General features: G+C 27.5%; 4 protein-coding genes across 5 annotated transcripts in view; 1 reads left to right on the top strand and 3 right to left on the bottom strand.

The window, feature by feature from the left end:
• The window catches only part of LOC113364223 (actin-binding LIM protein 2), a 36,610-nt gene extending 33,613 nt beyond the window's left edge, over positions 1 to 2,997 (bottom strand). Inside the window, exon 1 of the mRNA XM_026606715.1 lies at positions 2,761 to 2,997. Coding sequence (XP_026462500.1) covers positions 2,761 to 2,764 — 4 coding nt within the window. The 5' untranslated portion in view covers positions 2,765 to 2,997. The remainder of the gene's footprint in view (positions 1 to 2,760) is intronic.
• A 2,211-nt stretch (positions 2,998 to 5,208) lies between these two features.
• The window catches only part of LOC113372485 (ubiquitin thioesterase trabid), a 43,194-nt gene continuing 23,727 nt past the window's right edge, over positions 5,209 to 24,675 (bottom strand). The window contains exons 2-14 of the mRNA XM_026612822.1: positions 8,785 to 9,186; positions 8,590 to 8,702; positions 8,361 to 8,524; positions 7,913 to 8,249; positions 7,606 to 7,722; positions 7,372 to 7,519; positions 7,067 to 7,266; positions 6,789 to 6,917; positions 6,561 to 6,702; positions 6,184 to 6,428; positions 5,878 to 6,086; positions 5,620 to 5,768; positions 5,209 to 5,438 (exon numbers count right to left, since the gene is read on the bottom strand). Of these exons, the coding sequence (XP_026468607.1) occupies positions 5,360 to 5,438; positions 5,620 to 5,768; positions 5,878 to 6,086; positions 6,184 to 6,428; positions 6,561 to 6,702; positions 6,789 to 6,917; positions 7,067 to 7,266; positions 7,372 to 7,519; positions 7,606 to 7,722; positions 7,913 to 8,249; positions 8,361 to 8,524; positions 8,590 to 8,702; positions 8,785 to 8,963 (2,211 nt within the window). The 5' untranslated portion in view covers positions 8,964 to 9,186 and the 3' untranslated portion in view covers positions 5,209 to 5,359. The remainder of the gene's footprint in view (positions 5,439 to 5,619; positions 5,769 to 5,877; positions 6,087 to 6,183; positions 6,429 to 6,560; positions 6,703 to 6,788; positions 6,918 to 7,066; positions 7,267 to 7,371; positions 7,520 to 7,605; positions 7,723 to 7,912; positions 8,250 to 8,360; positions 8,525 to 8,589; positions 8,703 to 8,784; positions 9,187 to 24,675) is intronic.
• Positions 10,387 to 13,227, top strand: LOC113372494 (protein lines). Of its 2 annotated transcripts, XM_026612841.1 has the most exons (4): positions 10,387 to 10,495; positions 10,603 to 11,570; positions 11,703 to 12,190; positions 12,272 to 13,227. In XM_026612841.1, exons 2-4 carry the CDS (start codon positions 10,835 to 10,837, stop codon positions 12,962 to 12,964), a joined length of 1,917 nt encoding a protein of 638 aa, XP_026468626.1. In that variant the 5' UTR covers positions 10,387 to 10,495; positions 10,603 to 10,834; the 3' UTR covers positions 12,965 to 13,227. The 2 variants fall into 2 exon arrangements, with proteins under 2 accessions (XP_026468626.1, XP_026468619.1); XM_026612834.1 differs by having other exon boundaries at positions 10,603 to 13,227.
• LOC113372511 lies at positions 14,655 to 16,112 on the bottom strand. Its single transcript, XM_026612852.1, has 3 exons — positions 15,798 to 16,112; positions 15,654 to 15,726; positions 14,655 to 15,457 (listed from the first exon to the last, which is right to left on the bottom strand). Exons 1-3 carry the CDS (start codon positions 15,837 to 15,839, stop codon positions 14,667 to 14,669), a joined length of 906 nt encoding a protein of 301 aa, XP_026468637.1. The 5' UTR covers positions 15,840 to 16,112; the 3' UTR covers positions 14,655 to 14,666.

Below are 24,675 nucleotides of genomic sequence, written 5' to 3'. Positions count from 1 at the left end.
TAAAAAAATGGCAATAACCATTGTACCTCGGTTTGGGGTCACAAACACAAATGGTTTAAATCGAAGGGTACAAAACTTGCGCATTAATTTTACGACCCTCGTAAAATAGTTTTCGGGCATCATAAATGTTCGTAAATCAGGAACAGAAACTTGTAGATGGATATCTAAATAATCTATTATTAGACTTCCGGAAGCATTCTGCACTAACAATGTTTGGTATGTAGTTCAGTTAATGAAATACTCCTCAAAATTCCTTAAGAATTATAAGTGATCAATATAAACTAGACCAGTATAAAACTTATATATTATACGTATTTTCTCAAAATTTTCACATGTAATTATGCACCACAGTACATAAAAACTCTTATTAAAACCATATTTCATTCACAACCAGTTAGTTTATTCCGAAGACAATAAAAATGAACTTTGACCCGCAACTTTTTTAACAATTTCTTCACTCTTCTGTTCATTCTGTTCAATCATCGTGTTAGGGTCATGATGGAGCTAAATTTATAAAAAAAAAACACTGCACGTGTTAGGGTCCGCAATGTTTGTCATTTTGAATGTAGGCTATCCACTGACTTTGTAAAAATATGCAAATTTTCAATGTTCACATTGTTTTCACAAATTATATTAAAAGATTTGGTGTAAAATACAAATGAACTTCGACCCGCAACTTTTTTAAGCATTTTTTAGCTTATATATTCATTTCGTTTAATCATCGTATAAGGGTCATGATAGAACTAAGTTTTTAAAAAAAAACACTGCACGTGTTAGGGTCTTCAGCATTTGTAATTAAATTGATTATAAATTGAAACTAGTGGGCATCTTAAGGCAAATTGCTGGAACTTCCCGTACAGTAATTAAAAATCCTGGTACGGAACTTAAAAGAATCACACAAAATGTGTACACATTATGAAAATCTTTATCAAATATCTGATAATTTGATGTACATAAGTCCAATAAACATTTTTGACCGCCAAATGAAATTTTTTTAACTTATTTTTTATTGAGAGTCCATAACCGCTGGACCTGCCTTTCCAGAAATTTAATAATTTCTTCATCTTGTCAATACAAGTAAAATGTTTTTTGAATTATTCAAAACGGACGCTCCGTTCTCAAAAACTGAGTTACCGTTTTTGGCACTTTCTGCTCCGTATCTTCAAAACGACCAGACCTGCCTATGCCAAAAACTAATCAGCACCTTTCCTTATTAACAGCAATCGGATGTTTTATGAATAATTCAAATCGGTTGAACCGTGTTACCGAAATCGTCGACGAAAATTTGTATCCGCACACACATACACACACACAGATTCATTTTTTCTGAGGTATGCCAAAATGTTCAGAAATCTTTGAAACGTAAAAATATATAAAAAATTTCATTTTCATTTTCGATTTTAATGCGATTCGTATAACTTACCCTACGGGAAGTTAATAATTTGTACTTTTGTATATAAATTATCTGCATTCTCGTTATTTTATTACTGATAATTATGTAATATTTAATGTTTACATTGTTTTCAGAATTTATTTATTTAAGATTTGATGTTGAAGCAACAATCAAGTTCGTGAAAAGCCTAAAATAAATTATGTTGCTAACAAATTACAATATTAAAATATTAACATTGATTTTTAATTACCAGTGAATTTATGATATTATTGGAATAAAACTTCAAAATCATATTAGATTATTCAATATGTATAAAATGAAAGATTTTTGCTGTATTGTTTTCAATTCGCCCTAGTATATTATCTTCAAAATATATCAATCAATGTCAAAGGAATTAGAACAAACATTACCAGCAGAATATTCGATCAAGTTGATATATTTTATGATATACTCGTGGCTCAAAGAATTTTCAAAAAAAAAAAAAATTATAATAAGTAAGATTTTAAGTAATATATGTGCTCTGGTATTGAATGATACTTGATATAATTTTTGGAAGATTTTTATAATATAAAACAAGGCATTCATAAACAGCCAAGTTGAAGCTAATTGATTTAGCAACCAATATTAATCCTCATAGTATTCAAGCTTAAGTTTTTAATATTTTAGGAATAAATGATTGAAGGAAATATTGATGGAAAGCATTCAAAAGTTCAATATGTAAATCTGTCAACTGTCAAATAAAATTTATATAAAATATTAAAGATATTTTTAAACGTATTTTATTTTATTACACACGAAGCAAAACTTATAAGATGATGTCATATCCCAGAATTATGTTTACAAAGCTACTGTCATCGCCCTGTTATATAAGAAATAAAGTAAACGATAATTCAGATACATTTTTCGGAAGGAAGTAAATTCATGCAACAAAAATATTTCATTACACATATTACACAATTATGTAACTTAAAATTTAAATATGCAATAAAAAAACTACATATCTAAACAAAAAACTATGATAGTATTATACATGATATAATCTATTACAAATGCAACGTTTAGTGATTTTATACCACGTATATACACACTTATATTTGCGCAAATAAAGGTGGAGATATTTGCAGACGTTATTAATTAAATTTCACTTTTTTAATATCACAAGTGTCTATTGATATCATAAAGAATGCAATTTATGATGAAGTTTATTTATAGAATTTATCATTTACTAATGATAATTATTTCAGCATATCATTTAAGATCATTTCTGGTTCCAGAAATATATAATAACTCAATTTTAATATATAAAAATTAGGATTTATTAAAACATCTAATACAGAAGTTACATATCTAATTAAACCGGCGCTTACCCATATTTGTTAAATGCAAATGTCACTTGTACAGATCTGAATTCACTGTTTGCACATTTCTTTTAACATTGAACACAAATCGTAACCTACAGAGCGGTTCACAGATTTATTCACATAAATTTCACACAATAATCAATTATCTCGCACAAATGCCTATCGTATATTCGCGATTGAGTAGTACTGAAAATCTGAAAATGGTGATGGGCGAGCCCAAAATACGATCCCCATACACTCAGTGCAATGAGTTAAAGTAATTGTCATGTGGCGGCCATTTTGATTAATCTTATGTCAAACCTTCGCGCGAAATTCAAAAATTGAGTGTACAAATCTAGTTTACAAATTTTAGGCTTTTACATTTATATACATATACCAATTGCATGTCATTTTAGGATATAAAAATATGAAAAAATGATAAAGAATAAAGAATATTCTTTAATGAAAATATTATACAATGAATTACTATATGGTCAAAATGATTTTTATGAAAAACAGATTCTTGTATAAATAAAAATTTAACCAAATCAGCATTATCATGAATAATTAAAATGCACGTTTTATATATTTCTGTATTAGTTATCTATTTAAATAACCGAATTCAACAGTATCTTCAATAACATATAAATCCACTATGGCTTGTAAATTTAAATATTTGAATGATTAATATAATATCGAACTAAATTTTTATAAAAACTAGAATATCATGAGAAAGAAATATTAATAGTAATTAAAGACAAATAGTAGATATAACAATAACTTATATAAAATCATAATTAGTTCTTTAGCCTATTTTTATCACATATTTTTAATTATATTCTCAGATTTGCAGTTACATATAAATAATTTCACAATTTTTAAATGTTTTAAATATAATAAAGTAATATTCATATTTATTTTATAAGCACATATAAAACAATTCTCTATTGTTTTCATTAAGATCACAGTGAAATGTTTAAGTTGATGATAGATGACTGGTCTCCTAATAAACAATAAAATATTGTTTAATCTAAATAAAGAGAATAAAATATATTCTCTATTATTGCCATAGAATAATAATTTCATAATTAAATTTATAGAATAAAATTTAACAACAGTCCGATATAATATTTTAAGAATAGAAAATGATTACTGCCAATTTACAGTAATTAATATCATTAATATTAACAAGAAATACATTAAAAACTTAAAAATTATGCATTTACTAGTGCTATTAAGCCACATACAATATTTTTCAATGTTTAATGACGTGGAACATAAAAAAGATTAAGTACAGATATTAAAAATAATATCCATTATGATTCAAAATTATAACTAATTTTAATGTGTTTGAAATTTCTATTTATAACTACTGCAATTATTAATAATTTTGCTTCTATTATTTTTAGTACTATATTCAACATTTTATTAAAATATGTATTCCTCTTGTATTCTTAAAGTTTCAATAGTATTCTTCAATAATATTGTGTAAGTATATGTAATGAAATTTAAATAAGCACATTGCAAATTGTGGCATTAAGTTATTTAACAATACATTATCTACTTTTTTGTCTTTGAACTATATTTGTTATTTCTTAAAATTTAGATATAATGGAAATATTGATTGTTTTCTTATAATTACATTATTAACTTTCTAAATTCAGTGTCTTTATGTTTTATAATAATTTAGTGGTGTATTCAATCTGTGAATGCAAAGTATTTTCCTTAGTACATACTTTATTTGTAAAAATTAATTATTTTTTTTACAATGCATCAAATTAAATTTCTTATTGCACAGTGAATATATTTTTGGCATTGCATGATCATATTAGTTTTATTATCCTAATAACACATGTTTTATATTCAATTTTACTGGTTCAAATATAAATTAAATTTGATATTCAATATTACTTGTACAAGTAAAAATGTTAATATTATCAGTAGACCTACATCACAATAGGAATAAATTAGTGTTAGATAACTTGAATAATGATCATTTTAATGATGAAATGTGCTTAGATTTAATGTAAAAGCTTTTAACAATGAAGCTTTCTCTTTTTAATTCAAATGATTTGTTTTTTTTTTTCAAGAAATCTAACACTTATTATTGCCTAAAGTAATGCATCCATTAAAGAAAATATTATTTATTCTAAATGTAGCTCAAATTCCTTGCACAAAAATTTAGATCATTTATATCTCAAATAAAACAAATCTTTCGTTCTTTGCTATAATAATATATTAAAGTATACCGAATCTCATCTAAATACCTATAAAATGATTTATAAATTCTTTAATAAATACGTATAATAATTAAATATATCAAATTTATATTATGTACAAAACTTAAAACATCTTGATATATATTTTCCAATAATATTAATATACTTTTAAATCCTACAAATATAGTATTTGGAAAATAAATTACATAAAATAAATATATTTTTGATTATATAAATAAACTTATTAGAGCTGCTATTTATATATATATTTTTTATTTAGTGTTTATGTTTTTTTTTTAGTATTAACGTGATAATTTTTGCACAATTTGTGATTAATTTGTGTTCAAAGGTAGAAACAATACCTTATTAGTGTTTGTGATTGGATTTCATTTTGTTGTAAGCTATTTTTATTCCTCATCTGTATCCCCATCACTAGAATAGCCTTGAAGTAAGGGAGCACTTGTAAAAGGAGCAGTATTTATTTGCCTAAAACATCATTAATATTATATAAATAGATTAAATTACACATATTTTATGACTTATTATTTTAATCTCATTTGGTAGTAAATTTAATATTATAATAAAGTTTTTAACCATTACAATGAAGATGAAACAAGAATTATATTACTAAACTTCATCATTACAATTAACAAGATAATATACTTACGCAAGCCTACGATAGTGATTGAGCCATTCTTCTAACATTTGAGCAACGAGCAAAGGTCGTTTATGAAGACGCTGTTGTGCTACCAGTAAACCACCTTCTGTGACACATACATCTAACCATTGGCGTAGAATGCTTTCTTCCCTTCCAGTCTAAAAAATATCAAAATCAAAATCAAAACTTATAACTTCAATATACATTATTTATTTAATTTTTTTTTTATTCATGCAGGATTGAGTACATCACATATTAATTAATTACCTCAGCTTGCGTCAGGAAATGAACAGGTAGCATTTTTCTTTCGTGGTCCATTAATGGCAAGAATGTTATTTCTTGATCAGCATCTCTATCTTCTAGTCTCGAATAAGGCTCCATTGTAACTAAAGCTGTGAAATGGCCACGAGTGTAGCCTAAGGCTATTGGGGATCTGATGCAAAATGACTGATCCCATAGTAGAGGCAGATATACACCTGAACAAGTCAGAAAAAATATTAAAAGCGATAAGAATAGCAGAACATCAAATAAAAATTTCAAAATTATTAGTATATTAAAGTAGCTATACCTTACCTTCAAATCTAGCATATCCCAAAGCTTCACCCCTAAAACTTTTCACATACTTTACTCCATACACTATTATAGGTCTTCTTAGAACATGAGCTAGTGCAAACACATGCAGTTGTTCAAGCGAACTACCAGGTTGACTGGCCAATGATAGCAAAGCAGCCCAATCATCTTCCCATTGGGATTCATCCAATGAGAAATGCATTAGTGATGCTTGAGATTTTTCATATTCTTTCCAGCGAGGAAAAAATCTAAACGAGACTCACAAAATATTAATTATGTGAATATCATATTGATAATTAATTATTTATTCTATATTTTATATTCCTAAAGAATATTAAATGTTTTACTACATAATAACATACTTTAATTTAAAAACTTACACATGACCAGCTTGATGCAAACTGTCTGCTAACGCCCTGCGTAATGTATTATCACGATCAAAAACACCCCAAGTAGCTTGCATTGCACTATCTAACAAGCAATCTCCGGCAGATCTATTCCACAATGCATACAACCGAGAACCTAACACATATTGTATAAATAGATAATGATATATTGAAGAAATTTAAAAATACAAAATTACAAATGAAGTTATGGCATACACTCACCTAATCTAACTGTTACTTCCAATGACCAATTAAGAGCAGGTGGTGCAGATTCTAATTGCTGCTGTGAGTCTTTATCAAGCAACTCTTCAAACAGTTGCTCCTGCACTGATGTAGGCAACTCTTCAATATCTTAAAAAAATTGTTAATACAATTCCTTCAAATTATTTTATTTGATTCATTTCAATTGATATTAATTACATATTACAAATATCATTCATGCTGAACTTAATTAATTAAATAAAAAATAATATGATATTTATTTGATTTGAAATAAAAACCTGCAGGCAATGCAAAAGTTGCATGTTCTGTGATGAAACTGCAAGGAAAGGCTCCTTTCCTTAATCTTACAGTACCAGCTATGTGTCGTCTGATATCAGTAGCTAAATCAGGAGCAACATATGATGGAACTCTTTTTATACCGGATCCAGAACCTGATATTTGTGATAACAAAGTTGCTAACATGTCTTCTCTGTGAAATCTAATACAAAAATATAAAAAAAATATTACAAAAATCTGATTTTAATTAATTACGAAGTTTTGAAATGCCATCATTTTATGAAAACTTTTAAATAAAAATGTTTACCTAATAGCTAAATGTATGAGAGTATGACCAACATCAAATGCAGAACTTCTATTTAAAAGAGCTACTTCATTAGCTGTTAATTGCCTTGTTGGGTCACCTCCAGATGAGATATATGCCTCTACTGGATTTATATCACCTTCTAGCACGCCTGTAGACAAAAATTAACTTTAGAAATAAAGCATTAATTACTTTTAGTGAAAAAGACTCATAATTTTAAGTTAGAAGTTACTTTACCTAAACATGCATTTAACCAACTCCAGTCAGCTTGCCGTCTCAATTGGCGTAATCTTCTTTCCAATTCACAGTTGTTTGCATTCTGACCAATATTCTGTGTTCCTCCCTCATTACAGCCTTAAAATAAATATTTGTCATAAAATTCAAAATTCCAAATTCATCAATATAAACATTATTCATCCAAAAAATAGTATAATTCATTAATTTTTAAAATAAATCAGTCAATACTTACTATTAATGTAATTTCAACTCTTTGGAGTTTTATTATAGTTTATATATTATAATACATATTTATTTAACATCTTACCCATTCTAGAACTATGCCTCTTGATAATCATATTATTGCCAGAACAGTCATCTGATGATAAAGCGGCATTACTACCACTGAATTTATTTATAGTATTATTTAAAGCAGCAGCTTGATCCCTTTCAGGTGAAGGCAAGCTAGTTGCAATAATACTCCCGTTAGAATTATTTCTTGAATGTGCTTGGCTAGTTATAGTACAATTAGGATTTTTATTTGGTGATATTATTCGCAAGCCCTGTTGGTCTTTGTTAATAATTGAGCTACTATTTACATTTGAACGCTGTGTACCACACATTGTACATTTTAAATTTTTTGGCCAATTTTCATATGTACACACCTGAAATGAATGCTTAAATTACTAATTTAACAGAGAATAAAGACATTATATTAAATGATCTTCTTTTGCTAGAAACAAAATCTAAACATTAAATTAATATAAACTACTTACAGGGCAAGACCATTTCATTTGAGAATCATCATTATTTATAGGGCTTGTAGTACGACTTCTTAAATTTAATGAGCTATTTTTTTTTGGTTGATTTATAATCATGGCTTGTGCTAGATCAGAATTTTGATGCATTCGTAAAGGCTCATGATTTTCAAAATTTGTACCTGAAAATGAATAATGCGTATTATTCATGAATATAAATGCTTAAAATCTGATAAGAATTTTGTACTTTTCTTGGTGTTGCATTGAACGCAAGTTTGAGCTCGGGGCCAATTTAGAAATGTACATGCTGTGCAGGACCATTTGTCAGAATAAGGAGATTCAGCTGAGCCTATAGCAAGCCTGCAAATAAAATAAAATAGAAAAAATATGAATGACAAACCATAATTTATTATACATATATAATATATGTGAAGATACTTACCCAGGTAAATTGCTTGAGGACTCAGTCACAGGACTCAATCGAAATATGTCTTCATTCAGCAGAGGCTTTGATCCTCGGCACATTGTACACTTCAATGATGATGCATAATTTTCAAATGTGCAATATTCACAAACCCACTTATCCGGATAAATGTGATCTTTCTCAGAAGCACTCATCATAAAGAAATAGGGACAACATATATGGGGCTATTTAAACTATTAAGTAGGGCTAAATACTAAACATATTCGATATCAAAACTAGATTTGTGATTTGAACTTCACTAGGAAATGTTTTCAGAAATTGGAATATGTAAAACTTGTATAGACCTTGTCATTTCTTTTGATTTTTTTATGATATACACGTTAACATTTTTTTTTATTTTTTATTGCGTTTACTTTCCACCTGAAAAAGAAAATTTATTTTCACAGCACTTCGTTTCTCTTTAACTTATAACACATGACACTAACAAAAATAAAATTATATTCCAATGATGAAAACAAGAATGTCAGCGATGTAATAAATGTGCCATACAGTAGCAATAAAAATGTAATGACAGATCACTTAATTAGGACACGAAACCTTGAGATATTTATGTTACGTACTTAGTTGTATTTACAATAAATAATATCCCAACAATATATTCAATATATATTATTGAAATATACTTTTAAAACATCAAGTAAACAAATCAATAAGTAAATTTTTGAAAACTTATGACAGTAGAAAACATATAACCCAAAATGAATATTAGAAATTGTGAACACATATTTCGAGCACTGTACGTATACATCACTATAACGACATTCGTCCTACCTATGCCATTTTGAAAATTTTTGCATTTAATTTATTGAATACTATTCAATTTTGATATTTGATTATTTCAAATAAATTTCTTTCGTTCATTTGCAAAAACATTACGTCAGTCATCACACAACATTCTGGTTCAGCAGACCATTAGAGCCATAAACAAAACATTCTGAAAAGATATGACACTGCATCAAAATACGAATATGCTGATAGTACAAGTTAGTTTCACAACATACATGTGGCGCTTCTGAAAAAATGATTAAAATAAACATTTAAAATAAATACAAAGGAATTGAACAAATAATATATTTTTCACTTATTACTGCAATTATATATATACCCATATATACCCATTAATTTATATACCAATATACAAATTAGGATCAAAATAAGGGAATAGATAAAGTTGATAAGATGTTTTGGTATGCTAGTATATTGATATGATTAATTAATATTTTGTTATCTCTACTATATTTCTTCTTATTAAATTAATTGTTAAATATTTATTGTCGATTATATATGAACGACAACTCATTGACTACAAGACTGATTTGAATAACCCACAAGTATTTTTTTTCAGATCTTATTCTTTGAATTGTGTAACAATATTATTTTTTATTTAAATTAATATATCACATGTTTAAAGTTGAAAAATACAACAGAAATCATAAAATAATAAATCATAAAATCATAATTAATAAATAATAAAATTAGACCTGAGTTACCAATCTAACTTTATTTATGTGTATTTGAGCGTCATAAAATGAATCAAAATGGCGGAATTACATTTTATACACATTATATTCATTGATAATTTTAAGTAAATACAAATATGTTTACATTGTGCAAGTAATCAAGAATGTTTGGATTTAGTCTTATTGGCACTAATCTACGATTTATTTACGTAAGAAACTTTCGAAAACAAATTTGGAGTGCTTACATAGACAATTATTAGCATACTCCAATGAAATATACTAATCGTTTTAAAATTTATTTATATCTGTATTTTAGATTTGTGATATTTACAATGGAAGTGAAATATTAAAACTGTGAAGAGCTACACGCAAACAGATTTGTAGAAAAATGCTTTCACAATATATCACAATGCAAAAGAATGTGTGTAATTGCTACCTGTCTTTAGCAACAAGTATGTGCCTGCCATTTGTAAAATCAAGAACATTTTCCTGATATTCAAATATAAAAGGATTTTTTACTACTGCTGTTTATTCTAAAATTGATATCCATGGTTCAACAAAATAAAAAATTCTCCAGTCCCCGGGAATATAATATGGCGACACACGATCAGCCAGTTAAAAAGAAACAAAGAATAGACTTAGATCATGGGCCTGATATATCAGATGCATCACCACCAGATAAAGATGAAACTGATTGTATGAGCATTAGGACTGTGGATGTTCAGTCAGGAGCAAGATATGCTGAGAACAGAGAGTTATATTTATTCCAAATTAATTTAACAAAACAATGTCTGTGCTTTGTTACTGAAAAAACATTGCGCAAACCATTTGAAGGGCATTACACATTAGATGAAAATGGCACTGTGCAAAATACCATACTCTCCAAATGGCCCACAACAAATATTCTTCAATTTTTGTCCAATGTTCAATTACTATTCGATGTGTATCTTAAACAAAATACAAAGGGTGTTATATGTGCGCGGGTGATGGACTTATGTGATGCTATTATTCGTAATGAACATAATTTAATAGAAGAAGTTATAAATTTAGGTGATATTGATAACAAATATGTGTCATTTCTAGCCAGCAGAGTATTATCAAGTTTTCTAATTATTGCTAAAGATAATATGGATGTGCAATGGTTACAAAAAATAGTTGAAGCTTTATTTATGTTTGAGAGACTAGATTTTTTAGCAGTGCGCAAAATTATATTTAGTTTAGAAATTATTAAAAGAGTTGTAGAGTGGAAAGACATTGACCAACATCCCCTAGATGATTCAGCTTATGACAATAATGTTGAAGAAGACATTAATCAACCATCAACATCATCAAATTATGAAAATTCAATGCAAGTTGATCGGATATCACCAATTTGTTGTAACAATGTTATTCCAGAAGAAGATCCCATAAATGTACCGAGTATTGAAATGACAAATTGTCATTCAGTTGAGCTTAAGGACTCAGAAAGCTTCGACACTACACATATTAAATGTTTAGCAATAAAAACTTTAGAAAACAAATGGCCCGATTTAGTAAATAATATTAGATCATTATTAATTCAGCATATGGATATTAAAAATGCTGAGAATTGTGTATTAACTTTTTTGAGTTTGTGGGAGAATATAATAAGTGTTAAAGCAAATTTGTCCGTTATTGAAACGAGGCCATTTTATGCTCATTTAGAAAATTTTGTTGTAATACTCAACCCATCATTATCCAGTATTGTATACAAGCAATTGCTATCGTTATTTAATGAAGTACTGTGCTATGGTAGTACATTGGCTTTACAAGACATGTTACCTGAAGAAACATGCTCCTTAGCACATTTGATTGTACGCTATGTAAAAGACTTTCGAATTTTAGATGGTTTACCCTTAAAACTGGTAGAAAATTCAGTAGGCTTTGTTGGTTATCAAGGTATTCCTCGAACATACATTAATGGATCATTAACAACAACCGAATTACCTGATATTAATGATCCTGAGCCTATAAACACAATTGATCGTACACTGTTGCAGAAAATGGTGCTGTTAGTTCTAAAATCTGTAGCTGTAACGGTTAAAGAAACGCGGAGTGACACATCTGATTCTAGCATAGACAGCGCTGATTTTGATGTTTTTCAAGATATGCAACTCATTGAGAGGTCAATTAGAGATGTATTGAAGAAGCTTGAAGTGTTTATTAAAAATACCTTAGACTTTCATCCAGAAAGCAGTTTTTCCAAGATATTAGTGCATTTGTTTAATGACCAAGATGATTACTTAATCGAAGCTATGGTTTGTACTTTAGATACAACAGTAGGAATTTTGTACAGAAATGCAGTATTTCCTGACCTTGCAACTATGTTAAACCCTGTCAGCTTTTTTATAGAATTTTTGAACATAGTTTCTCATGATCCAGATATATTACTAGATTATCTGGTCAACAATGAAACATGCTTCCTATTATATCTATTACGTTTTTTAAAATATGTAAGACGGAATTGGTCTAAATTTGTAATGACATGTCATGAACATAACAATCAAAATGGTCTAGATGAAACCATGTCAGTTCTAATTCGTCTGAGACTGCAAATTGCTCGACTTGTGTCCCGGTCACTGTTTCCTTATAATATCAGCCCTGTACTCAGGCTTTTAGAAGTATGTGAAAGTCTGTATGAAGGAAACGAAATTAGTTGATAATTTAATTGTTAGAACTATAATAGTTTAGGAATATTCTAATACGTGCTTGACTAGAATAAATTATTTTGTTTGTTTTATTTTGAAATATTATAGTATTGAAAAATGACCTGAAAAGAATACTAGAAAAAATGACATTTTCTAATCATATATTCTTAAGAAGAAATCTGTTACGTAGGTTTTTTGCTTCAAAATTACACAATATATGCAATAAGTATAGTACTTTATTAATTATAATGTAAATGTGAAGAGAAAAGAAAGTAAAATCCAGAAAAGCGCCATTATTTTTATAAAAATTATGTTATCTAAGTGGAATATATATATTTTTTTGGTGATCCATAAAACCATTAATTATAATTATTCATATATTTAAAATATTTAACTAATTAAATCTGTATTTAAAAAAAAATTAAATCAAGTACTGTTTGAAAAAATGACAACTTTGTTACCGTACTGTTTACTTGCAAATATTTGATTAAATTTATTTACACTTAGTAATTTAAGTCAAGAATGAATGTGTAAATATGTTAGATATCCTCCATATTTTTGGCAAAAATAAATTTGACTAAAAATTTACATTTATGCCATATGTTAATATCAATTTGTTATATATATGTACTTATAGAAGTATTTATATATGATATAATATTAATGAAATTTCTAGTTTTATTTTTGTGCGTTTGGTGAAATAAGATTGTTGAGAGTTTGCACCATATGTGTAATTATATATATAAATGCAAAAATTACAATAAATTATTAATAAATAAAACTGTATATAGCTAAATTATATAACAAAATGTGCCTTGAGTCTGCCTTGAAAATATAAATTAGGAAAATTGTGTAGTGTTAAAATAATTCATTCCATATTGTAATACTTCCCTATTTATTCTATCCTCTGATAACAAATTAAATTATTACCATGGTTTGATTTAATGTACTTTTGATTAATAAATAAGTTATTAATAAAGAAAATTTTTACTTTGCTCAAAGCAATTATGTAAAGTAGTCGCTTTATTATAAGCAAAATATTTAATAGCAAACAATTAAAAAAGCTAATTATATGGGTTTTGAAATTTATTTCCAAGGAATATTACTATACATCCACAATCTATCTTTATATTATATACAATATCTATAACTCAATCTTAATTCATTCTTACAAAACATGTTGATCTTAAGTGCAAATACAAACAAAATACAAAAATATTTTTCTATTTCTTATATTCAAAATATTGCTCTGTAACTTTTATTGCCAATATTACATTGAAAATTACCAATTCGTAGTATAGTCCAAACCTAGAAGAATTATTTTAGTTTGTGGTTAAATATTTAATGAGCAAAATATATTATGTCGTAATGTGCTAAAGTACATACTTTTACTCAAACTTTAAAATCATTATGTAAATAAATATAAAAAATAAACTCTTCAGATCGGTATAACTATAATTTTTTGGAATTGATAATAGAAAAAAAATTGTAGTTTCAATCATTGAATACATGTTCTTTTACAAAAACACAAAAAAATGGGAAAATCTTCATAGGTTGGTTTATGTAATTAGAAAAAAATCTATGATTTGGAAACTATATGATTGTGCCAAGATTATATCATCTTCTGCAGTCTAACATCAAAACATATATGTATAAATTAAATTTCAATTACATCAAGTGTTTTTTACATTTCCAAGTACACAATTTCAGATACTTAGTTATCATAATCTTCATCAAGCTCTTCATTAGAATTGGCCGATGAAAATTTTGAACTATATAATGGGTGCATTTGTTTTTTATCAGTGATTGGTACTAGAGGAGGCGGATTATGGGAATTATATTTTGTTAAATCTATATGAAACATTGGAGAACTTCCAGTTGCAACCTGATTTGTAGAGGTAGTAGGACTATTATACGAATTCTGTGATAAATCCAAATGAAAAACGGGTTGGGCATCTGTGACCACAGTACAAGGACTATTTAAAGCTTTTGTTTGACTTGTATCTAATTTTGCTAATTTTGGTGGTGTGTGGCTTATGTTATTGGTGGGAAGTGTATGTTTGTTATTCTGCTGTCTAGATCCATACTGTATAACAGAATTTGGAGTGTAAGAAGGTGAATTTGACAAATCCTTATAAAAATTTGGACCAGACGAACAATGTGCAATTTCGGTAGAATTTGTTGTTGCTAGATCTAATGGCTTGATGTGCTCAGTGCCATTTCCAGATACTTTAGGAATAGGCATCCGACTAGCATAATTGTGTTCGGGCAAAGAGTTTGAAACTTTTTGTACTGCTTCATTGTTATGTGGTACAGGATCAAAAACTTCTTCCACTGTTGATACATCTGGTATTTTTTCAACAAGGTCTTTTAGAAAATCAAAACGACTTTCTGACAAAATACATTGTTTCATATGTGAAGGACTCAAGGTTTTGGCATTTTTTGCATTTGTTACTTGCATGGCTTTCTTCAACAGTGATTCCACAAAAAGTTCCAATGTTCTAGGTAAGCATTATTAAGGCTTATACGGTTTTGGATAAAATAATATCTATGAAACAAATTAATAATTAGGCTGTAGTTATAAATGTTAATGAATCTTATGAACAGATGAGTTCTTCAAATATCACTCGTACTCGTTATAAGGTTTATGTTTTGAAAGACAATTCTATTACGCTATTGATTCATTATTGAAAAAGGATATAGATGATAATAGGAACAGCAAGTGCGACTTTTCCTACTTCTTCATCAGTTTGCATGATTTTTTTGATCCTTCCCTAAAATGATTATAAAGCATATGCACATTCTGATATTTGTTTCAATATTTCTGTATTACGATGCAACATACCGCTGGAAAGCGCGCATTATATTTCTTCTTTTTTGACGGCATTGTGAATTTTGTACAATCGTAGTGACAGATTGATCCTTCTTAATTGATCGTGAAAATTTTTAGATTTTCACATTGCACAGCTGACAATTTCTTGTGTGACACAATATTTACAAACAAGCGAAAACTTCGATTAAAATTCATCGCAAGGATTCTAAATCATCTCTCTTGGAAAGCTAAAGTTTTTAACTCAGAAAATTAATTAATTTCGTTTACTAATTTATATAAAACACAAGGGAATTAAACAAAATATTAATTTGAGATAAGGAGATATTGCTCTTGACAGTTTCTTCAGGCAACGCCGCTGTTGTGGTAACACTACGAAACGTTAAATATGCCACACCACAGATTCGATATTTACGATAAATGCGCTCATTATTTAAAAAATAACTAGGGTTTGTCATTTGTTAAATGAAAAATTGTAATAAATAAAAATTATAAATAATTTCATAACTGTTTTAAAAGAACTAAGTTATAGCATGTTTCTCAGGTACGAGATTTGTTTAAATTACCGCTGGAATTATATCGATAAAGATTATCCTGGAAGCCATGATGTAAAACTACCCTGAATAAAAAAATAAGTCTAGTCTACTTATTTATTCTAATTTAAAATAAATATTTATACTTTATTATTACAGATTAAAGTCAATATTAATTATATCATCAACATTTAATATTATAATAAGATTTTAGCGAATAAATACCAGAAAGAATTAAGAGGATTAGTATTGCCTCATTTAAGAGTCTTTTAATTCATTAATTTTTAATAAATTTTAATTCAAAAATAAAATTAATCATTCCAAACACATTAAAAGTCCATTATTAATCCAAAATTGAGTATCTTGTGGCAGGTATATTTCAAATTAGTTATTATTTTAGTTGATTTCAGTTTTATTATTTTTGACAAAAACATAAACTTCTCCGGTTGAAGAACATCAAAAGCACAACTAGTGGGGTGCATGGCATTGTGCCTTAAAGCAAATTGCTGGAACTTCCCGTACTGTAATTAAAAATCTTGGTACGAAACCCAAAAAAAATTTACACAAAATGTGTACACATTATGAAAATCTCTATCAGATAATTTGATGTCTTATGATCATTTTTGACCTCCAAAGGGCGTTTTTTTTAACTTATTTTTATTGAGAGTCTATAACCGCTGGTCTTGCCTTCCCAAAAATTTAATCAGTTCTTCATCTTGTCAATACAAGTAAAATGTTTTTTGAATTATTAAAATCGGACGCTCCGTTCTCTTAAAAACTGAGTTGCCGTTTTTGGCATTTTTTGCGCCGTATCTTCGGAACGGCTAGACCTGCCTTCGCCAAAAACTAATCAGCACGTCTCCCTATCAATACCAATCGAATGTTGTTTGAATTATTCAAATCGGTTGATCGGTGTTCCCGAAATCGTCGACGAAAATTTGTATCCGCACACACACACATACATCAATTTTTTTCTAAGGTATGCCAAAATGTTCAGAAACCTCTGAAACGTAAAGATATATAAAAATTTTCATTTTCGATTTTTTTTGCGATTACTATACTATAACTTACTCTATGGAAAGTTAATTATACCAGACACATTAAAAGTCCATTACTAGTCTAGAATTGAGTATCTTGTGGCAGTTATATTAGTTATTATTTTAGATGAATTCAGTTTTATTATTTTTGGCAAAAACATAAACTTCTCCTGTTGGAGAGCATCATCAAAAGCACAAAAATAAATATTTTATTCTAATTTTTGACAAAATTTCTAAGAACAATAGTCCAGTCATTATAGTTGTATGGGTGTCAATATATAAGTATTTACATATATACATATACATATATATATTATTACATAATTTAAGTTTAAATAACTGGGCTACAAGTAAGAATAACAGTATGAAAAGCTGGAAAAAAATGTCCATTTTCCATTTTTATTCCAAATGCACTTTTGGTCTATTTGCGACAACTATACAACATTGTAGAGCATTTAAATTAATGCAATTTACAAACACGACAGGAGCGCAATAGTTGTCCTTAATTCTCTATTATGTTTCAGGAAATGAAGTATTATTAGATCTAATGAAGAACCATCAATCCGAACAAACAAAAATGTCGTAACTGCACATGGGGTAAAAATCTTAGTAAATTATGAACCATTACAGATACTGGTGGATAAATTGATCTAACCAATTCAAGTATTAATTTATTCTAACCAAAACAAAAAATTTCTAATTCCTAATAAAAAATATAAATAGACAAAGATGATAGCCATGATAGCTATACTTTAAAATAGTTCTAAGTGGCATTTTGCCTGGTGAGCTTAAGTTTGGAAACTAATGAATGCTAATAATATTTCAAATAGAAACAAATTTATATAATTCCTTAAATTGTGTAAATTAAATAAATTTCTTGAACTCATTTCATTCTATAGAATGTATAAAGTATACTTTGTGCTCTAAAAATGTTTTTTATTCAAGAACAAAACACATAACTGCGTAGATTTTAAGTTCATTATTACAAATTTTGCTGATTTTTTATAATTCAACCCCTTATCGTAGGCATATAATAACTATATTAGATTTAGACCATAAAATTTATAGTCAATTTTTTTTTAAGAATTAATTACGAAGAAACGGCACAGCCGATCTTTAATAAAACCTAATCAGCGGGATTTACAAATGATATCTTTCGAAGAAAAGAATATTATAAAGAATAAACTAGTGGTGTATAGCATCGAGCCTTAAGGCAAATTGCTGGAAAAAGATTAATAATGTTTTAACATTTTGAAAAAAATAGATTTTTGAAAAATTTTAAATTTTTGAAAAAAAAAATACTTTTTTGGATAAAAAACTAATATAATATTTCAATTTTCAAAATCGGTTGATGATTTACTCGAAAACCTTCATACAGATTGAAATAAAACGGTTTTACCAATCACCGCGAGTCCCTATCGAGTTTCATCAAATGGCTCTTTAATTTTTGAAATCAGTACAGCCGTTTCTGAAAAAACTTGGGCTCGCATCAAGCCTAACTTTGATCTCAAACGATTCAGAATTTCTTAAATAGTCTAAAACATAAAATTAACTAGTTACTTTTTTAAATATCTAATTGATTAAATTAAACTATTGTTATTGAAGTGACCCTATATAGTATTTCTTCACACAAGGCTGAGAGAAACGATCTTTTGTAAACGCCATGACTAATAGTTCTAAACCGCTAATATAATAGAAAAAATAATAAAATCATATTTGTATAGTTGAATATACTTAATCCTCCCTTTAAATAAGCTTTGTATACGCCACATAACAAAGTAAATTTTTAAATAGAAATTAACGAATATGTCCAGAGAAAGGAGATAGTTTGCCATTGAAAATATTATGAAGGACCAGAGGTCTCCAACAGTTAAAATTCACATTTTGTGAATATTTTGACCAAATTTTAATTATGGTTATTCGAACAAGTCATTATATAATTTGTCATATTGTAAAGAATATGTGTTTTTTTGTAAAATCTAAGCCTATTATTTTTTTCTATTTAAGATAATTTTAACATAATTATATTTTATATTTAAATCCGTCGTTGATAGGTTGCATATTTCTAAAACAGTATATAAGTATACTTAGGATATTTAACATTTCGAATTAGAAATTATTAACTACCCAAAGGAGAAGTTTATGTTTTTATAAAAAAAATCCGATTCGCTATAATTTTATGTTTTCTCGACGTTTCAAGCCATTCTGAATCGAATGAGACCATATTTGGAAAAAGTATGTATGTGTGTGTGTGTAGATACCATAGTCTTATAGATCATACTAAAATATTACGGCCCTACAACAAGTCGTATAATTTTAAAAATTCTTCAAAGTTTGCAAAACTTAGTATCGTTTTTTTGGCATTTGCTCAAAAACGCCTGAACCGATTTCAAAAATTTTAAAGCCATTTGATGTATCTCAATGAGGACTATCGTTTGTCAGATTTGTGCAACTATCTGCCAAGCCGCTTCTTTGTAATTTGGAAAAAAGTGTTAAACTTTTCGTCCACATTTAAGCTCGGAATCGATTATAAAAAAATCAAAAACTGTTCGAAAGGTATAGTAAATTAAGATTTTGTAGAGTTTCTTCTTTCTATAAAGAAATTTCTCAACTTGTGAAATAATATATAAGTGATAGATATATTTTTATTAATTGCAGAGTAATTAAATTATCAATTTTAATACATTTCATTGTCACATTATATATTTTAAGCATCACTACTAGATTATGTTCACACATAGTGTCTCTCTACATTTTTTTCTCGCAACTTTATCATTATCTCACTACAAGCCGCGGATTCTCAATACTTTGATACATAGAATCATTATTTAATTATAATAATAATAATTATTATATACATCTTGAGATAGTTATTTTATATTTAACTGAACCTTTTATATGTGCAACTATTAAAAATAATCAATTATCATGCTTTTACTTATAAAATGCGTTTTCATAACAATGATTTTAGTAACAGATTTGTTAATTTAAAACAAAATTATTAATTGATTGAACTAGTGATGTAATTTGATAATCATAAATAAAATCTGCTGCTCATATGACAAATTTTTAAGCTATTCATGATATCTTGAGAAAGAAATTCAGAAAAAATATTTATCTTATTTATCTAGACTATTATCAGTATTTACTTAAAAAATAGACTGAAATATATTCCAATATTAAGATGTGACAGGTAATAAAAAAAAGCTAGACCAGTTTTTCTAAATTGATTTTGATATTTCGATAATATCCTAAATTCTATAATATATTTTACTATGTATTGTTTATATTTAAATTTTATTGCAAAGTTTTGCGTACATTAAATAATTAATTTCAAAATATAGTAATATTTTTTATGTTGACTATGCTCAGTACAACTGAGTTGCATATAATGATAATAATAATAATAATTAAAAATTATAAAATTTGCTAAATGTATAGTTGAACATATAAGGTAAAAGACCCAGTTATTGACCCTGGCCCAGTTTCTGACCTTTTCAACTTTTTTTGGAATTAATTAAAACACTATACATTTAATGTGAAAATAATTTTTTTCTTAATTGACAGTAATCTATTCTATGCCTCATTAATGTCAATTAAAAAAATATAAAAAATATTAACTAAATAAAAAAAATTGTTTAAACCAAAAGTGACTGTGGAAGCCATTTTTTAGCTTTAGTCTAAACAGCTTATGTAAGGAGCTACGACAATTGAGTTCGTGCACTAATTATGATGTAAGTACGAAAATCTAACTAAAAATATGCAAATAAGTCAATAATTAATTAAAATTTATTTTAAAATATTTATAAAACATATTAAATTTAGTTTTATTACTGAAATTTGAGGGTCAATAACTAGGCTCAATTTTAAGTGTATGTCACAGTTGTTGACCCTGCAATTCTAACCTTCTAAAAACTAGGTTATCTGTCACATGTTTTTAGTCACTTGTTCATTAAATGTAAAAATAATAATATTTATTGTTATCTTATATTTTTTTTACTATTTTTCGTAGTAAAGTGATAAATTTACATTTAATATTCATTGGTATAAATGAAAGATTGTATTTAAATCTTGTAAATACATCTTTTAAGTGATAAAATAATTAATAAAAAAATGTCAGTTTTATCAACGCTTAAATTATTTACTAATATTTTTATTATTATACAATTATACAATTACAATTAATTAAATGAAAATTAGAAGAAGAAAAAGAATTGAAAAAAGCTGAAAGGTCCAAAAATAAAGCCATCAAGGAGGCAGAAAAAATAATTAAAAAAGAAAAACTTGAAGAAAAAAAGAAACAAAAAGCTCTTAAATAAAAAAAAAGTCCAAGTAATTTAAATAATTAATTTTAATTTTTTTGTTTGTGTAATATGTTATAACAAGACTTGAACTATTTATACGTTAAATTTTAACAAACTGTATATTATTAGAATAAATATTTAATTTATTTATTTCAATAATAATTTCAGTTTATTTAAAATTAGTAAGCACTTCATAACCTAATCATGATTAAATTTGAGGGTCAGAAATTGGGCTACGGTCAGGGTCAGAAACTGCCACACGAAGAATTCTGAGGGTCAGAAACTGGAGCTCTTAATGTCAATTTTTAAAACGTCAATTTAAAATATAAATTTAGTTCAAATAATTTTTTTATGCACATTACTTTATTTTAAAAATCCTAAACTAATAGATAAAATTATAATTTTCTTCATTAAGTTAAGTTTTATATTAATTATTATAGTTTAACCTCCACCGTCACTCTAAAAAGGTCAGAAACTGGGCCCCTTACCTTATATAACTAGCAAACCAGACGAACTCCGTTTCGCCACCAGACGGTTTCGTGAAAAAGATGAAGACATTTTTTATTTGTTTTATATTTGAAAAGGAAAAATTTGATTTTATTACACAACAGTAATGAATCTATTTCGACTACAAAATGAAATATTTTTTAGTTGAACTTCTCTAAGTAAATGAAAATAAATCCGCAAATTATCCGTTTCATTGAAGTGCTCTTTGGTAAACCACATTTTTTGTTTTTTGGTCTGACGTTAACACAAACAAAGCGGATGGTTTTCCAACTCGTGAACAGGCAACGTATAACTGCCGATGTGAAAAACAATGATTTTATAAATAATCTATTTGAAATTTATCCCGCAAACACTAAGCGATTGGCCTTGCGATTTGTTATTGCGAACGCAAGGCGATCTGGAAATTGCAATCGTTTGAAGTGAAACGGAAGACCAGTCGGAATCATTGGTATGTCACCAAATCGCAAGCAATTTTTGATTGAATGGTGAAATTTAGTGCGTGTACATCATTATTCTTTGCGGCAAGAATTGCTCGTTGACTTAACCAAGCATAATTCTTACTAATGTCATTACTAGAATTTTTAATTACAGTGCGTGAAGTTTCAGCAATTTGCATTAAGGCACGATGCCATGCACCACTAATTTTCTTAGCTATAAACCTTGCGGAGCCCGAGACCTTTCTAACGAATGCGAAATCACATTCACATGCACTCAGACATACACATATATCCATTTTTTCTAATTATAAGGTATGCCAAAATGTTCAGAAACCTCTGAAACATAAAAACATTTAAAGATTTTTATTTTCTATTTTTTGCGATTACTATAACTTGCCCTACGGGAAGCTAAATATAGAACCAGGTTTCGATATCTGGATAAGTTGTAAACCTCTGATCCCTATAAAACTTTGAGAAGCTCAATATGAAAATATATAATGTTCAATATTGCGCTTATAGTTCGTGTCGAGAAGAGAAGAGAAGAGAAGAGTGTTTAGTTTAGTGTTTACTGTGTGTATTTTATATAGAGTCACTGGTAGTTATTATCCAATGTGCATGTGGGCCGGAGGAGTCCGCACACATAAAAGACTAATTTATTTCATTTATGACAAACAACTCCACTCATTCATTCAATAAAGAATGTCCGGTTTATCAACTAAATGCGCTCGAAGCTGCCATAGGACGAAAAACTTAAATTCATAACAGTCCTGGATGGCGGAGGATCAACATCGTTACAGAAATCAAATCAAATCATAGAAACCAACCGTTGTAATACAGGATAGATTGTATTTATTATTAAGTTGTGCACTATTTATACAAAAGTGTTTTTATATTTTTTTATTCATCTATGTATATTGTGAATTGAGGATTTTTCAAGTGGTGATAAAGTTCCAAGTGGTCCGGAAAGGATTGCTGAAGCGAATTATATTGTTGTAAGTATTTATATGTTATTTTTTTAAATATATAATTAAACAGTTTAGTTTAGAATTGAAATAGACCACTTCGATTTAAAGAAAGTTATCTCCAAGATCTAGATTTTTATTTAATTTGCTCTTTAAAATAGCTATCGTTACATTGCTTTTATTATGAAGCTTTATTTATTATGGAACATAAATCCTGTTTCTCTTTGTCGCTTAAAGGTTTTTTCCAAAAATTTTGTTTAAATTGTGCAGCCAGATTTTAAACTCATGTCTATTACCAAAATAATTAAAACTAAACATAAGTGAATTTTCGCCTTAAGGCAAGTTGCATGAACTTCCTGATATGTATAAATAATCTACAGCATCAATAAGAATCAAGATTTAATAACTTTTCGACTGTTTATTTCAAAATTAAACGCTTTTGACCAATCAATGCAATTTCCAATTGATCCAATCTTTCAAGTAAACTTATCTGTAATTTCATTTAATAAATTTAATTATATTTTACTCGTTGTTCTCAAAATTAACTTATTTAAGAGTAGATGTCCACGGTGATTAGTACAACAAAAAATACACGTGTAAAAGCTTGGGTATTTATTATTCAAAACTTTAATGAATTTGTATAATTTTAGCACTTTTTGTATTAATATATTATGATGTTGTCGATATGCAAAGGTTCAATAAAATCGCGAAAAAAATTTCAACAATCAATTACGAAGAAAAATCCGTTCGATTTTTACCAAGAACAATCAGTACAATATCAACAACCTCAAATCTTTCGAACAGTTGATGAAAAATGTTCTACTTATTTGCAAATTATAAAGAAATTATAGATGTTAATTTCTGAAGAAACAACTAAACTTTGACTATATATACAAACACTCATACTATTTTTAAATCAGTCAGGTTTTTCAGTTTTTAAAGTTGAGATTGCAAGTGACTTAAAAGTACAAGAAAACATAATAAGAAAATAAGGTATTCTGGTAAAAACAAACTTTTTCCGTTGGAAATTAAAAATATTCGTGTGGAAGTTGAACTCTAACCTACTCTGAATTCTTTAAATTTTAGCTTTTGGTTTTCAGGATCATCAACTAT

The sequence above is a fragment of the Ctenocephalides felis genome, unplaced genomic scaffold (genome assembly GCF_003426905.1).
Source record: "Ctenocephalides felis isolate EL2017-DRISC unplaced genomic scaffold, ASM342690v1 CF-g0.4_SCAFFOLD_00845, whole genome shotgun sequence".
Taxonomy (NCBI): domain Eukaryota; kingdom Metazoa; phylum Arthropoda; class Insecta; order Siphonaptera; family Pulicidae; genus Ctenocephalides; species Ctenocephalides felis.
Note: the sequence above shows the minus strand (reverse complement) of the source record. Positions and strands in the feature narration are given on the sequence as shown.

Bases quoted from the DNA above. Each gene is read 5' to 3' on its own strand.
- LOC113372494 (XM_026612834.1), top strand. From the start codon at position 10,835: ATGGTTCAACAAAATAAAAAATTCTCCAGTCCCCGGGAATATAATATG.
- LOC113372511 (XM_026612852.1), bottom strand. From the start codon at position 15,839: ATGCCGTCAAAAAAGAAGAAATATAATGCGCGCTTTCCAGCG. The intron at 15,727-15,797 runs GTATGTTGCATC...TAATCATTTTAG, and splicing joins ATAATGCGCGCTTTCCAGCG to GGAAGGATCAAAAAAATCAT. The intron at 15,458-15,653 runs ATATCCTTTTTC...AATAATGCTTAC, and splicing joins TGCTGTTCCTATTATCATCT to CTAGAACATTGGAACTTTTT.